Here is a 13860-nt window from a genome sequence, read left to right as displayed (position 1 = left end):
ATTGGACCATAATGTTTCCTCTTATCTTGAGCCATTCTGCCTCATACCCTATCAAACTGCAATGCATTGATTGCAGTTCCTCAAATATTTCATGCTGTCTGCCACCTGCACACAGGCTGATGAGTATTCTTCCTACCATCCCCATTCTAACCCATTCCTCCTTCCCTGCATCCTCTCATCATCTAGATCAGAGGTTGGCAAATCCAGCTCACCACCTCTGTTATTATTCAGCCTGTGAGGGAAGAATGTATTTTACATTTTTAAATGGTTGAAAAAAACCAAAAAGATAATAATATTCTATGATTAAGAAAATTATGTGAAATTCAATTATCAGTAGTCCAAAAAATTTGATTAGAACACAGCCACCTATTTGCTTTTGTCTTCTATGGCTTCTTTAGCACTACAGCAGCTAAGCTGAGTAACAATGATAAATATGGTACAGCCCAAAAAGCCTAAAATATTTACTTTCTGATCTTTTATAGAAAAAGTTTGTCAATCCCTGCTCCAAACCATGAAAACAAAAAATCTGAGCTTCAGTTTTCCCACTAGTAACATGAGATGATCATGGTACCCACTTTCTAGAGTTGTTATGAAGATTAAACTCAACATTGCATGAAAAATTAAGATAAATATTACCAGGCAGTACAACTATTGTTAGTTAGAAATGCTGATCTTGAATAGAAAAACCTAGATTTGTTCTTCAAACACACTCGACTCCCTGGTCAGCCAATTCCTGTCAAATGCACCAAGTGTTAATTGATTGATTCAAGCACTCTACCTGACACAGCCTCCAGAGTGTTGGGATTATAACTACCACTGTGAGCCATGCTGCCTAGACAAATAAATAAAACTATAACAAAAAATTACTTAAAGGCATTCATTTAGATCATTTAAAAGTTAAAATGATCAGGCCAGGTGCAGTGGCTCACGCCTGGAATCCAAGCACTTTGGGAGGCCAAGGCAGGCAGATCACCTGAGGTCAGGAGTTCAAGACCAGCCTAACCAACATGGAGAAACCCTGTCTCTACATAAAATACAAAATTATCTGGGTGTGGTGGTGCATGCCTGTAATCCCAACTACTTGGGAGGCTGAGGTGGGTGAATCACTTGAATCCAGGAGGCGGAGGTTATGGTGAGCTGAGATTGCGCCATTGCACTCCAGCCTGGGCAACAAGAGCCAAACTTCACCTCAAAAAAAAAAAAAAAAAAGTTAAAATGACAAACATTTACATCCTGGGATTCATGCTGTTCTACCAACTCAAAAATAAGATAAGAATCATTCTCTCCTCTTTTTTTTTCCATTAAGGAAAATAAGATGAAGTCTGGTTTAATCATATCATTTTAAGTAGAAATCAACATTACAGCCACTGTAATAGCAGAGCAGAGGGAGGCACTAAACTTCATCAGGAACAGAAAAAGAGTGAAAAGTACTTAAAGGAATGAAGAAAATAAAGATGGAGAATCTTGTCTATTCAGCACACCACAGAGCCAAGAGCTGTTCTCCCACAGCCACACAGTTCTCAATGTCAGCACACAGTGGGGAGCCTCATCTGTGGCTGCCAGGGTCACAGGACCAACAGGTCCTCTTGCTACTCTCTCAGTCAGAAAGCAGCAGTAACACCACCAGCCTCATGGGGCCGGTAGGAACTAGTCAATAATATGTCTGTATAAGGGTCAGCTGTCAGGAATGTCAACCGCCTCCCCTACAATAGAGATGTGCCTTTCTTCTCCCCCTTACACTATTCCCTTTCATCTAAACAAACTATTTAGGGATGGATTACTAAAGGGCATTACCAAAGGGTAATGAAGGTTACACATGCAAAAGTCCTGAAGATGGGAAGAGAGGAGCAAATCCTGACAAACACTGGGAGACTAGAGTGAGTGACTACTAGAGCCAGCCTAAGGGAGGCTCTCTGGAGATGCAGAATGTAATGTGACAGCAGCTCTCCCCAAGCAGCCACCAGCTGCCAGAGTAGCCTTCAACCAAAAGGAGGGGCTTTTGTTTCCACTGGCTCTTTTCTCTCACTTCTCGAATCCCAAAGACAGGTTTGAAGGACAGAACTTCTGACCTCTTCTTTAAAGCAGTCGCCTAGTGCCCTTAAAAAAGTCCACAAGGCAATATTTTTTCATGTAAGCCTCAAATTAATCAGCTTAGGCCATCAGATACACAAGGACCAACAACAAACAGAAGACTGTGCTAGGGAAGTGTTCTGTGTCATGCCCATTACCAAGGTCAGCAGTGGCTCTCCAAGCTTTGCTGAAACATAAGCTGGAAACTGCCAGCACATCCGAGCAGCAGCCCCCAGAGTCTGCTATTCCCACCACAGTGCACGTGATCTGGGCCAACCACACAGTGAAGGAGGCAGCCTGGCACTGAGCCCAACTCCTGGGGTGCTGACAGGCTGGCAGCTGCTCTCTCTTGAACACAATAGCAGGAAGTGGCAGCTCCGCTGGCAGCTGCTCTAGGTGTGGCTGCCACTCCTGAGCACCACCCTCCCCGCACTGAGATTTTCTTAGTGTCAGATTTCTTTATAATATTAGAGTCATGAAAAATAACTTCTTTGGCAGGAAACATAGCCTGAAAAAGCTTCCAGGAGCATTAGAGAGAGACTAAATTGCTCTTTTGAACAGCTGAAAGCATCGTTGCCAAAAATAAGCAAAAATGAAGATTACGACTGCATCCCAAAGCTAGCCTTGAAAGGAAGCTTACCTTTTCCAGGTATGCACAGGGTAGTGTGGGCCAGGCCAGCCTGTTGTGGGGGAGGAGGGAAGATCACAAACCCAGAGAAAGCATGGTGAGCGGGCCCAGACACCTTCTCCAAACCACATTCCCATCACGTTCATCCCTTCTTCGGACTAGCCAAACTCTCCCTCCAACCAGGTGCCCACACAACTCCTGGGCACTCTCTTTTCCTCCCCACCTCCCTTTTTTGAGACAAGGTCTTACTCTATTGCCCAGGCTGAAGTGCAATGGCACAGTCACAGTTCACTGCAGCACTGACCTCCCTGGCTGAAACGATCCTCCTGCCTCGGCCTCCCAAAGTGCTGGGATTACATGCATGAGACTCCACACCTGGCCTCTTTTCCTTCTTTTTTTTTTTAGACAAGCCTCACCCTGTTGCCTAGGCTGGAGGGCAGTGGTATGATCTCAGCTCACTGCAACCTCTGCCTCTTGGGTTCAAGTGATTCTCTTGCCTCAGCCTCCTGAGTAACTGGGACCACAGGCACATGTCACCACGTCCAGCTACTTTTTGTAATTTTGGTAGAGACAGAATTTTGTCACATTGGCCAGGCTGGTCTGCGAACTCCCGACCTCAGGTAATCTGCCTGCCTGGGCCTCCCGAAGTGCTGGGATTACAGGCATTAGCCACTGTGCCCAGCCGCTGATAAACTGCTGGATTTTTTGCCTGACAGACTGAGCAAAGCTGCTTCCATTCCAGAAAGTTGGCATCATTTTTGCTCTCCAAAGAAATGGCAGAGTCTCACTCTATCGCCAGGCTGGAGTGCAGTGGCCAATCCCGGCTCACTGCAACTTCCGTCTTCCAGTTTCAAGCAATTCTCCTGCCTCAGCCTCCCAAGTAGTTGGGACTACAGACACGAACCACCATGTCCGGCTAATTTTTTTTTGTACTTTTGGTAGAGAAGGGGTTTCACCATGTTGGCCAGGATGGTCTCAATCCCTTGACCTTGTGATCCACCCGCCTCTGCCTCCCAAAGTGTTGGGATTACAGGCGTGAGCCACCGCACCCGGCCCCATTTCTGTATTTTTAATACTTCAGTAACAAGTTTACCAAAATATTAAATGTGCTTTGCTTTTCCATATATATAAATGCAATATATATATATATATATATGTAAAAAAAAATGGATCTTCTGAGCCATACAGGGCACTTGAGAAGTCCTTCTTAACTTCTAGCTAACAACTACTTAGTGGGACTATTACACACAAAACAAATTAAAAACAAATTATTACAGGTAGACCAAGAATTCACAGTTTAATAATCTAACCTGAACAATTATGGAGAGAATCCTGACTGATGAGGCATCTGAAGGATTTTATTTACAGATACCTCAAGGATTCAAAATCAAGGGAAGAAGACATCACAGCAAAGAACCACCATCTTATTCAGGATTGCTTGAAAGGTGCAAGGAGAAATTGCCAGAAGGCTGCAGTTCAGGACAAGATGTTGCCGGTGTGGCTTCTCACAATGAAATGGACTCTGCTTTGACATCACCCCTTCCCACCATACTGCTCATAACAACAGTTTAGGGGGAAAGTGGGTGGGGATGTTTAAAAAGAAAGTCCTTGATTTAGTTTTTTAGTATTGTAAAGATACTGCTGACGTGTGCTTCATTTTTAACAACTTTTTTTTAACAAAATGTATCATTCGATAAAGTGGATTAAAAAAAAAAAATGGATCCATTTCTCCTGAGGTGAAGGAGACAGAGCAGAAATGGCGGGGGCTTGCAGAGGCCATTGATGCCCAGGTGGATGGCACAGGAGCTGACACGATGAGTGACACGAGTTCCGTAAGCTTGGAGGTGAGCCCTGGCAGCCGGGAGACTTCAGTTGCCACACTGTCACCGGGGGTGAGCAGCCGTGGCTGGGATGATGGTGACACCCGCAGAGAGCACAGTTACAGCGAGTCAGGCGCCAGCGGCTCTTCTTTTGAGGAGCTGGACCTGAAGGGCGAGGCCCTTGGGGGAGCCACAGCTGGACCCTGAGACTGAGCCCCTGGGGACTACCAAGTGGCCCTGGCAGCCCAGTACCCCTGAGAAGGGCAAGGAGTAACCTGTGGCCTGCACCCTCCTGCAGTGCCATTGCTGAGGAACTGAGCAGACTCTCCAGCACTCTCCAGCCCTCTTCCTCCTTCTCCTGGGGGAGGAGGTGTTCCTGAGGGACCTGACTTCCCCTGTACCAGACCTCTTGCTAAGCCTTCTCCTCACTGCTCTTTTGGCTCCCAGGGCCAAAGAAGTCAGGGACTTCTCTCTTAAAAATGGATCAAGAAATGGATCAAGAAATTCTCTCCACCTCCGTGAATTTGAGGAGATGTACTCAGACAAGGAACTTCCCAAGGAGTGAATAAGTGGTGCTTTGTCAATATCCTTGTTGGATGACGGTGGTATGCACATTAAGGGGGCTGCTGCTTTGGAGTTTGACGATTTTTTTTTTCTTGTTAAGGGGTGAACATGAGCAGATGAGTTTTTCGAGTGACTCCCAGCACAGGCAAAGGACTAGGCAAAGGATCCAAAAGGTGCCAGACACCCTGAAAAATGAGCATGGCCCCACACAAACATGCACACAACTGACGGCACAGCTACTAAGGCGATCCAAGAAGTTGCCAGCCAATACTACAGATCTAGAGACCTATGCTGACCAGTTTGTACAGGGGAAGATGTAAAGGCCCTTCAGATTATCAAAATTCCCAATTTCAATGACTCTATCACCTGCCTCTTCAATCCCCAAACTCCAAAATAGGCATGCCATCCAGGACCACTAACCTCTACTCTGGCCCAGGCCAGAAAGGTCTTGTTAGTTACCTGTTCTTATCCTTCTTCCTCTTATTTCCAGGAATGTCTGTCCCTTGCACAACTAAGAGAAATCACCCTTGTAACTCATAACCTTTTCTCTCTTCCAGCAAAGAGACTTGAGGAACCAAAGACAAAGCTCAGGCATCCTTCACTTTAGTGGCTGGTGAGCCCAAGGTGAGAACTTCAAAATCACAACTTTAGAGGCTTAATTTCCTCCTTGCATACAACAATAGTGCGCCCAGCTTACTTGTGTCTAGGTGGATAGGGCCACACAGAAAACGAGAGACTTCAAGGTTATGAATGATACTCCTGGTTAGAACAGAGCAAGCTGGATCTTCCTAAAGCATCTCTATAAGGCAACACCTCCCAGCAATGGTTCATGCTGGACCCTCTGAATCAAAGCCTCCACAGTGTCCTCCCAGGGCAACGCTTTAGAAATAACATGATGTTATTCTCCAGTTTACATCTTTATTTTGTAGAGTCTGATGAATCACCACCTTCTACTGGCAATTGCCACTTAATTCCCTGGACTGCTGATTCTTTTTCCGTGAATCCATTTTAAGTCAGTGATGTTTTTCATGGGGTGTGGATTTTTCTGTCCTCCAATTAGAGAAAGAGGGTTATGCTTCCAGGACTTTGTAGTCTTCTCCTCCTCACTACTATCCTTTGACCTGAGTATGACTCTTACTCTTGATGCTCTGGCCACTCAATTCAGGCTAGAGACATTACATGCACATACGTGTACACACACACACACACACACACACACACACACACTGGGCTCTTCCTTTTCAAATGGACATAATTCCCAAATTTCTCAACACTACCAAGTTTTATGCCATTCTCTAGTGTGTCCTAGAGGGTACTCAATTATCCAGCAGTCACCAAAAAATGGTGACACAGCTGACAGAAAATTCAGGATGTTTCTACTTCTTGCCTATCCCTGCTTCTGTGCAATTTGATCCAGCAACAAGTCAAGGAAGAAAAACTGTTCCCAAGCCTAAAGACTTCTATCTTAAAATCAAAATCAATGTCAACAAAAGATCAACTTCTAAAAACAGAAACGGGACTTAATATTTTACACTGATAGATATTCAGTCACCACCTGAAATGGAGAATTGCTTAATTAAGAAGTGGGCACCCTTCTTTCACCAGCTGGTGTCTCAAGAGGGACTAGCAAAACTGCCTGTATTCATAAATCTACCGCTTCCTGTTATGCCCTGGGCACCTATATAGTAGTAAACAGGCTAGGAATTATTTGTTTAGATGAAGTCTCCCTCTGCCACCCAAGTTGTGATGCAGTGGTGTGATCTCGGCTCACTGCAACATCCGCCTCCTGGGTTCAAGCGATTCTCCTGTCTCAGACTCCTTAGTAGCTGGGATTACAGGCATGCACCACCACGCCTGGCTAATTTTTGTATTTTTAGTAGAGACAGGGTTTCACCTTGTTGGCCAGGCTGGTCTCAAACTCCTGACTTCAGGTGATCCACCTGCCTCAGGCTCCCAAAGTGCTGGGATTACAGACGTGAGCCACCACGCCCATCCAGAAGTAATTTTTAAAGTGAGTGTCTCCTAGCTCTGTAGTACTCCACAGGTCAGTCTCATTCTAATAGAGACTTCAGCTGGACATCAAGAAGAATTTCACGCTACAGACTGAGGAAAGAAGCTGTAAAGCCTCCATCTGGAGAAAATTTCTTGAGAAGAGAAGAGGAATGGTCCTGAGATGCGACTACACCCCTGCCCCTGGCTCTACAGATTCAGTTTCTCAGTTTTCCAGAGATGATAAAGCCCTATGGACTCACTTATGCTAACCAAGGATAGCAGAATGATTTATAACGAGCATATCTATTTGTTAAATAAGGAAAACAATGGCCAAGCTGACCACAGCACATGTTTTACATGGTCTGGGAAACAAAATTTAAGATCAGAAGATTAGTGGATGAATGTAGAATCAGGACAAGGGAGTTACATATTATGACAAAACAGGACCCTAACCCTCCACCACACCAGAGGTGTGTCACTGTGTCACACTGCCATCCTGTATTCCAACATCAATGTCCTGTTGCCACCACAATGGAGGACGTTGTCATGGTGGAGTTGGGCTCCCCATCACAGGAAAGGCATGGGCTCAAATCTTGCCTTTTCTTGGTCTGTACTTCAAAAAATTCTAGGCAAGTTGAGGGCATCAGTAGAATACCAAGCCAGCCACTTTTATTACAGTTGGGTAGTCTGGGTTCCCATGACTATTTTATTTTTGTTCTATTTTTGAACTGTTAGGAAGAGTGTGCTTTAAATTACTAGGGTCAAGTCAAAGAACTACCAAAAAGCAATGCTGAGGGAACGATTCATGGCCGATTGCTAACATCTCGGGATTGCAGCTCTCAGTGAAAGCGCAGAGAACGAGGACACCACACTTTCAGACAAATTTTGGTCGCTCACGGAGCAGAAGACTCCCAGTGGAGGAGCTGCAGGGGTCGACAGCACGTCTCCTGTGGCCGGTGCAGCAGTTTTGCCGGCACCTCGGCACAGCAGCTCTTGGTGCAGAGTAAATGGGACTGGTTCCCCTTCTGACAGAAGTTTGGAGCTGTGGGAAGGCAGAGTCGCCTATTACGGACTCAAGAAGGAAGCCAGACTGGAGATTCCTGGGCAGAAAAGCACCATCAGTCTTAACGCCACTGTTTTGGCCGGCGCAGTGGGTTGCTCATATTTCGGCCCTGGGAATTAACAACTTGGACGTCCACCCAGAGACCTAATCTGAAAGTTGGTAATTACAAAGAAGACAGGTGGATAAATTTACAATGATGGGAAGAAACCAGCATAAAAAGGCTGAGAATACTCAAAATCAGAACGCCTCTCCCTCTAAAGAGGATCACAGTTCCTCATCAACAATGGAACAAGGCTTGATGGAGAACAAGCGCATCCCATTAACAGAATCAGGCTTCAGAACATGGATAATAAGAAACTTCTGTGAGTTAAAAGAACATGTTGTAGCCCAACGTAAAGAAACTAAGAATTTTGAAAAAAGGTTTGATGAAATCCTAATGAGAATAGACAACTTAGAGAGGAATATAAGTGAATTAATGGAACTGAACAATACAATACAGGAACTCCGAGAAGTATGCACAGGTTTAAACACTCAAATTGTTCAAGCAGAAGAAAGGATATCAGAGGTCGAAGTCCAACTTAATGAAATAAAACGAGAAGACAAGATTAGAGAAAAAAGGATAAAAAGGAATGAGCAAAGTCTCCAAGAAATGTGGGACTATGTGAAAAGACCAAATTTACGTTTGATAGGTGTACCTGAATGTGACAAAGAGAATGAATCCAAGCTGGAAAATATTCTTCAGGATATTATTCAGGAAAATTTTCCTAAACTAGCAAAACAGGACAACATTCAACCCCAGGTAATACAGAGAACACCACAAAGATATTCCTCAAGAAGAGCAACCCCAAGGCACATAATCGTTAGATTCACCAGGGTTGAAACGAAGGAGAAAATATGAAGGGCAGCCAGAGAGAAAGGTCAGATTACCCACAAAGGGAAGCCTATCAGACTTACAGCAGATCTCTCAGCAGAAACTCTACAAGCCAAAAGAGAGTGGGGGCCAATATTCAACATCCTTAAAGAACAGAACTTTCAGCCCAAAATTTCATATTCAGCCAAACTAAGCTTCACAACTGAAGGAAAAATAAAATCTTTTATGAACAAGCAAGTACTCAGAGATTTTATTACCACCAGGCCTGTGTTACAAGAGCTTCTGAAAAAAGCATTACACACAGAAAGGAAAAACCAGTATTAGCCTTCCTAAAAATATACCAAAAAGTAAAGAGCACCAACATAAAGAAGAATTTACATCAATGAATGGATAAAACAGCCAGTCAACATCAAATGGCAGTAACCCTAAATTTAAATTGACTAAATCCCCCAATCAAAAGATACAGCCAAAACCCAACAGTAGGCTACATCCAGACTCATTTCACATGCAAGGATACACAAAGACTCAAAACAAAGGGATGGAGAAAGATTTGTCAACCAAATGGAGAGCAAAAATAAATAAATAAATAAAAAGCAGGAGTTGCAATTCCCGTATCTGATAAATAGATTTTAAAGCAACAAAGATATAGTCGTAAAAGGATCCATGCAACAACAAGAGCTAATGATCCTAACACCCAGATACATAGAGACTCAGACTCAATGAGACAGAAAATTAATAAGGATATCAAGGACTCGAACTCAGATCCGGAACAAGTAAACTTAATAAATATTTATAGAGCTCTCCACTTTAAATACACAAAATATACATTCTTGTCAATACCATATCACACCTACTCATAGGTTTAAATGAAATATTGATTGGCCATTATTAATACCTATTTTTTTTTAGAATAAAGCAACATTTCCGTTCTCTCTCCCTCTTTTTCTTCCTCGTTTTTCCTCTACTTCACTCCTTTTTTTCTTTCCTTCTCTCAAAAAAAGAAGAAAAGAAATCAACTTGTAGACCTCTAGATCCAGGTTGGCAATGTCTCTCTCATTGCCTGATTTCCTTCCTTCCCTTCTCTCCCTCCCTCCCTCCCTTCCTCCCTCCTTCCCTCCCTTCCTACAAAAAAAAAGCAATGCTTTGTAAAGAGATATCACTTCATACCCCATTAAAAGGGAAATAATCAAAAATCAGAAAATAACTGTTGGTGAGAGTATATAGAGAAACTGGAATCCTTGTGCACTGCTGGTAGGAATGTTAAAAGTTTTAGCTGCTGAGAAAGAAAGTATAGCAGTTTCTCAAAAACTTAAACATGGAACAACCATGTGATATAACAATTATAATTCTGGATATATACCCAAAAGAACTGAAAGCAGAGATTTGAACAGATATTTATATACACCTATGTTCATAACTGTATTATTCACAATAGCCAAAAGGTGGAAACAACCCAAGCGTCCAATCACAGAAGGATGATAAAATGTATACACAATGCAATATTAAGCCTTAAAAAGGAATGAAGTTTTGAAACATTGATGAATGTTGAAAATATTATGCTAAATGAAATAAGCCACATACAAAGGGACAAATATTGCATGATTCTACATATATGAGGTACCTAGAATAGCCAAATTCCTAGAGACAGCAAGCATTGAGTTGGTGCAAACATAATTGTGGCTTTTGAAAATATTTTCAATGGCAAAAACCATGATTACTTTTGCACCAACCTAACAGAATGGTGGTTATCAGGAGCTAAGGGTGGGGAAATGGGAAATTATTTACCAGTAAAGAGTTTCAGTTTGAGATAATGAAAAAGTTCTGGAAATGGATAGTTGTAATGGTTGTACAACAGGGTAAATATACTTAATGCCACTGAAATGTACATTCAAAAATGGTACATTTTATATTATAGATATTTAACCAAGATACAAAAAAGTTCTAAATATTGTTTATAAAAAATTTTTTTAGGCCGGGCATGGTGGATCATGCCTGTAATCCCAGTACTTTCGGAGGCTGAGGTAAGTGGATTGCTTTGAGTCCAGGAGTTTGAGACCAGCCTGGCCAACATGGCAAAACCCTGTCTCTACTAAAAATACAAAAATTGGCTGGGCACAGTGCCTCATATCTGTAATCCCAGCACTTTGGGAGGCCAAGGCAGGCAGATTACCTGAGGTCAGGAGTTTGCAACCAGCCTCACTATTATGTAGAAACCCCGTCTGTACATAAAATACAAAATTAGCTGGGTGTGGGGGCACAGGTCTGTAATCCCAGCTACTGGGGAGGCTGAGGCAGGAGAATTGCTTGAATCTGGGAGGTGGAGGTTGCTGTGAGCCAAGACTGTGCCATCACACTCCAGCCTGGGCAACAAGAGTGAAACTTCATCTCAAAAAAAAAAAAAATTAGCTGGGCATGGTGGTGCATGCTTCCCAGCTACTTGAGAGGTTGAGGCGCAAGAATTACTTAAACCTGGGAGGCAGAGATTGCAGTGAGCTGAGATCATGTCACTGTGCTCCAGCTTGAGCAACACAGCAAGACACTATCTTAAAAATAAATAAAATAATAAAAAGAATTTTTAAAAAATAAGCAGTGTTTTCTAATCACAGCACTTGAGGGGAGGGTAATGAGAGCTCTCTAAATCAAAAGAGGACCCCGGAGGCTCACAGACGGTGCTGAGACATTTGGGCACCACGCCCCCACCCCCAGCCCCCGCCATGTGAATCCTTCGTCCCTGGTCCACCTTCAAGGATCCAGCTTTGCTCTTTTCAGCAGCCCTCTGGGATTGCCTTTCAAGTAAAAGGACCAGCCCCTCGAGGCTGTGAGGAGTCACCCGTTTTGACCCCTGAGAGAGTCATAGACTGGTGGGAGAACATGTGTGCTTTGCCCGCTCATGGTCCTCTCACCCTGACCAGTCCTGGAAACACATGAGCTACTTCCCAATTTCTCCTTTATATAAGCTTTACCTTCTGTTGTACCTGTCATTAGGCCAATTCATTTCAGGAGGAGTCCACTGCAAATCATCATTCCAAAGCTTTCAGGTTCTTCTCATGGAATACATTTAAAATTAGCAGCTTCCCATTGACAAAAAGGAAGCACCTTAATCTCATTGAACTGGTTCCATCCAGTCTCTGGGGAATGTTTTCTGGAGATCAGCCAGATTTCATGGACCTGGAATACAGGGTTGCCAGCAATTCTATTTTGCAAAGTAAGGACAAATTTTAAAAACAACTATTATGAACAATTATCATTTTGTAGACAGTTATCTGAAACACCCTCCAAGTAGAGAAGACATAATTTCACAATGAAGGCAGTCTTCTGCAAAAGAGGAGGGCTAGCAGTCAGACATCAGTATTTTCACAGCAGGCAGACACTTCCATGGGGGTTCAGATGACACTGCCTCTGTCTACTGCATTCACATGAGAGCTACCTACTACGGCTGAAATATTCACTCCCTTTAAAAACAAAGGAAAAGAACTGAAAGGGATGTAGAGAAAGTCCTTCCAGATCTATGATTCTGTAACTTAACAAAATATCAGTTTGCTTTTCACTTGTATTACAAATTCAGTGGTCTGTATCTATTTGTATTATTGGTGTGTGCCTGTGTTCACATGCATGTGAAAGCACACACACATGAATATATACATTGTGTGTGTGTGTATACTTTTTTTTAGACAGAATCTCACTCCTTATACAGGCTGGAGTGCAGAGGCAAGATCCTGGCTAACTGCAACCTCTGTCCCCCGGGTTCAAACAATTCTCGTGCTTAAACCTCCCAAGTAGCTCGGATTACAGACATGCGCCACCATGCCCAGCTAATTCTTGTATTTTTAGGAAAGATGGGATTTCACCATGTTGGCCAGGCTGGTTTCAAACTCCCGGCCTCAAGTGATCTGGCCGCCCCAGCCTCTCAAAGTGGTAGAATTACAGGTGTAAGCCACTCTGCCCAGCCTGTGGGAATACTTTTTTTTTTTTCAGGATTCTTCATCTTTAATGAAGGGTGAGGGCTGGGGGCAGGTCATTCATGGAGGTGGCTCCAGAGGACAGAAGGTTTGGGGGCAGGCTTGCCACCTACTCCAGGTCCTTCATCAGGGCCTCATTGGCTTCAATGCAGATTTGGATCTCTGCCCTCGCAGCCTCATCAGGTGCACCTGACAGCTCCAGCAATACCTTATTCAAGTTCGTCTTGGCTGCCCCATGTCCAGCGTCACTACTGTCATTCACTGTGAAAAAAAATATATATATATGTATGAATGTGTGTATATACATATATACACACAGTCATTCCTTAGCATCTGTGGGGGGTTGGTTCCAGGACTTCTCAGATATGAAAATCCACAATGCTCCAGTCCCCAGTATAAAATGGTGTAGTATTTGCATAGAGCCTATGCACAGCCTCCCGTATGCTTTAAATCATCTCTAGATTACTTATAACACCTAATACACTATAAATGCTATGTAAATAGTTGCTATCCTATATTACTTAGGGAATACATTACAAGGAAAAAAAAGTCTGTGCATGTTCAGTATCCTTTTTTGTTCAAATCGAGTCAACTATTCTTTTCTTTGTTTATATATTTTCCATCCACAGTTTGGCTGAATCCATGGATGTGGAACCACTGGTGTGGAGCCCTGACTGCATTACCATGTGAACATGGTGCTGTATGCACTGAATTGTGTCCCCACCCCCAAAACCCATATGTTGAAGCCCTAGCCCCCAATATATCAGAATGTGACTGCATGTGGAAATAGGGCCTTTAAAGGGGTAATTAAGTTAAAATGAGAATATTATAATAAGAATATTCTCTTATGAAGAATATCTTCATAATAAGAGGAGATTAGGACACACAGAGAA

General features: G+C 43.2%; 1 protein-coding gene and 1 pseudogene across 11 annotated transcripts in view; one reads left to right on the top strand and one right to left on the bottom strand.

Moving 5' to 3' along the window:
* Positions 1-13860, bottom strand: part of MRAP2 (melanocortin 2 receptor accessory protein 2) — a 60963-nt gene that overhangs the window by 37022 nt on the left and 10081 nt on the right. For 2 of the 11 annotated variants that reach the window (XM_078369712.1, XM_078369711.1), the window contains 2 exons: positions 13081-13228; positions 11972-12176 (listed from right to left, as the gene is read on the bottom strand). The exons of 2 other annotated variants lie outside the window; for them this stretch is intronic. In XM_078369712.1, the coding sequence (XP_078225838.1) occupies positions 11972-12003 (32 nt within the window). In that variant the 5' untranslated portion in view covers positions 12004-12176; positions 13081-13228. The remainder of the gene's footprint in view (positions 1-11971; positions 12177-13080; positions 13229-13860) is intronic. 7 more of the 11 variants (XM_035296245.3, XM_008994729.5, XM_035296246.3 and 4 more) reach the window with 4 other exon arrangements.
* LOC144582176 (testis-expressed protein 264 pseudogene) lies at positions 4463-4925 on the top strand (annotated as a pseudogene).

This window comes from Callithrix jacchus, chromosome 4, assembly GCF_049354715.1.
Source record: "Callithrix jacchus isolate 240 chromosome 4, calJac240_pri, whole genome shotgun sequence".
Lineage (NCBI taxonomy): Eukaryota > Metazoa > Chordata > Mammalia > Primates > Cebidae > Callithrix > Callithrix jacchus.
This window is presented reverse-complemented; position numbering and strand designations above follow the sequence as displayed.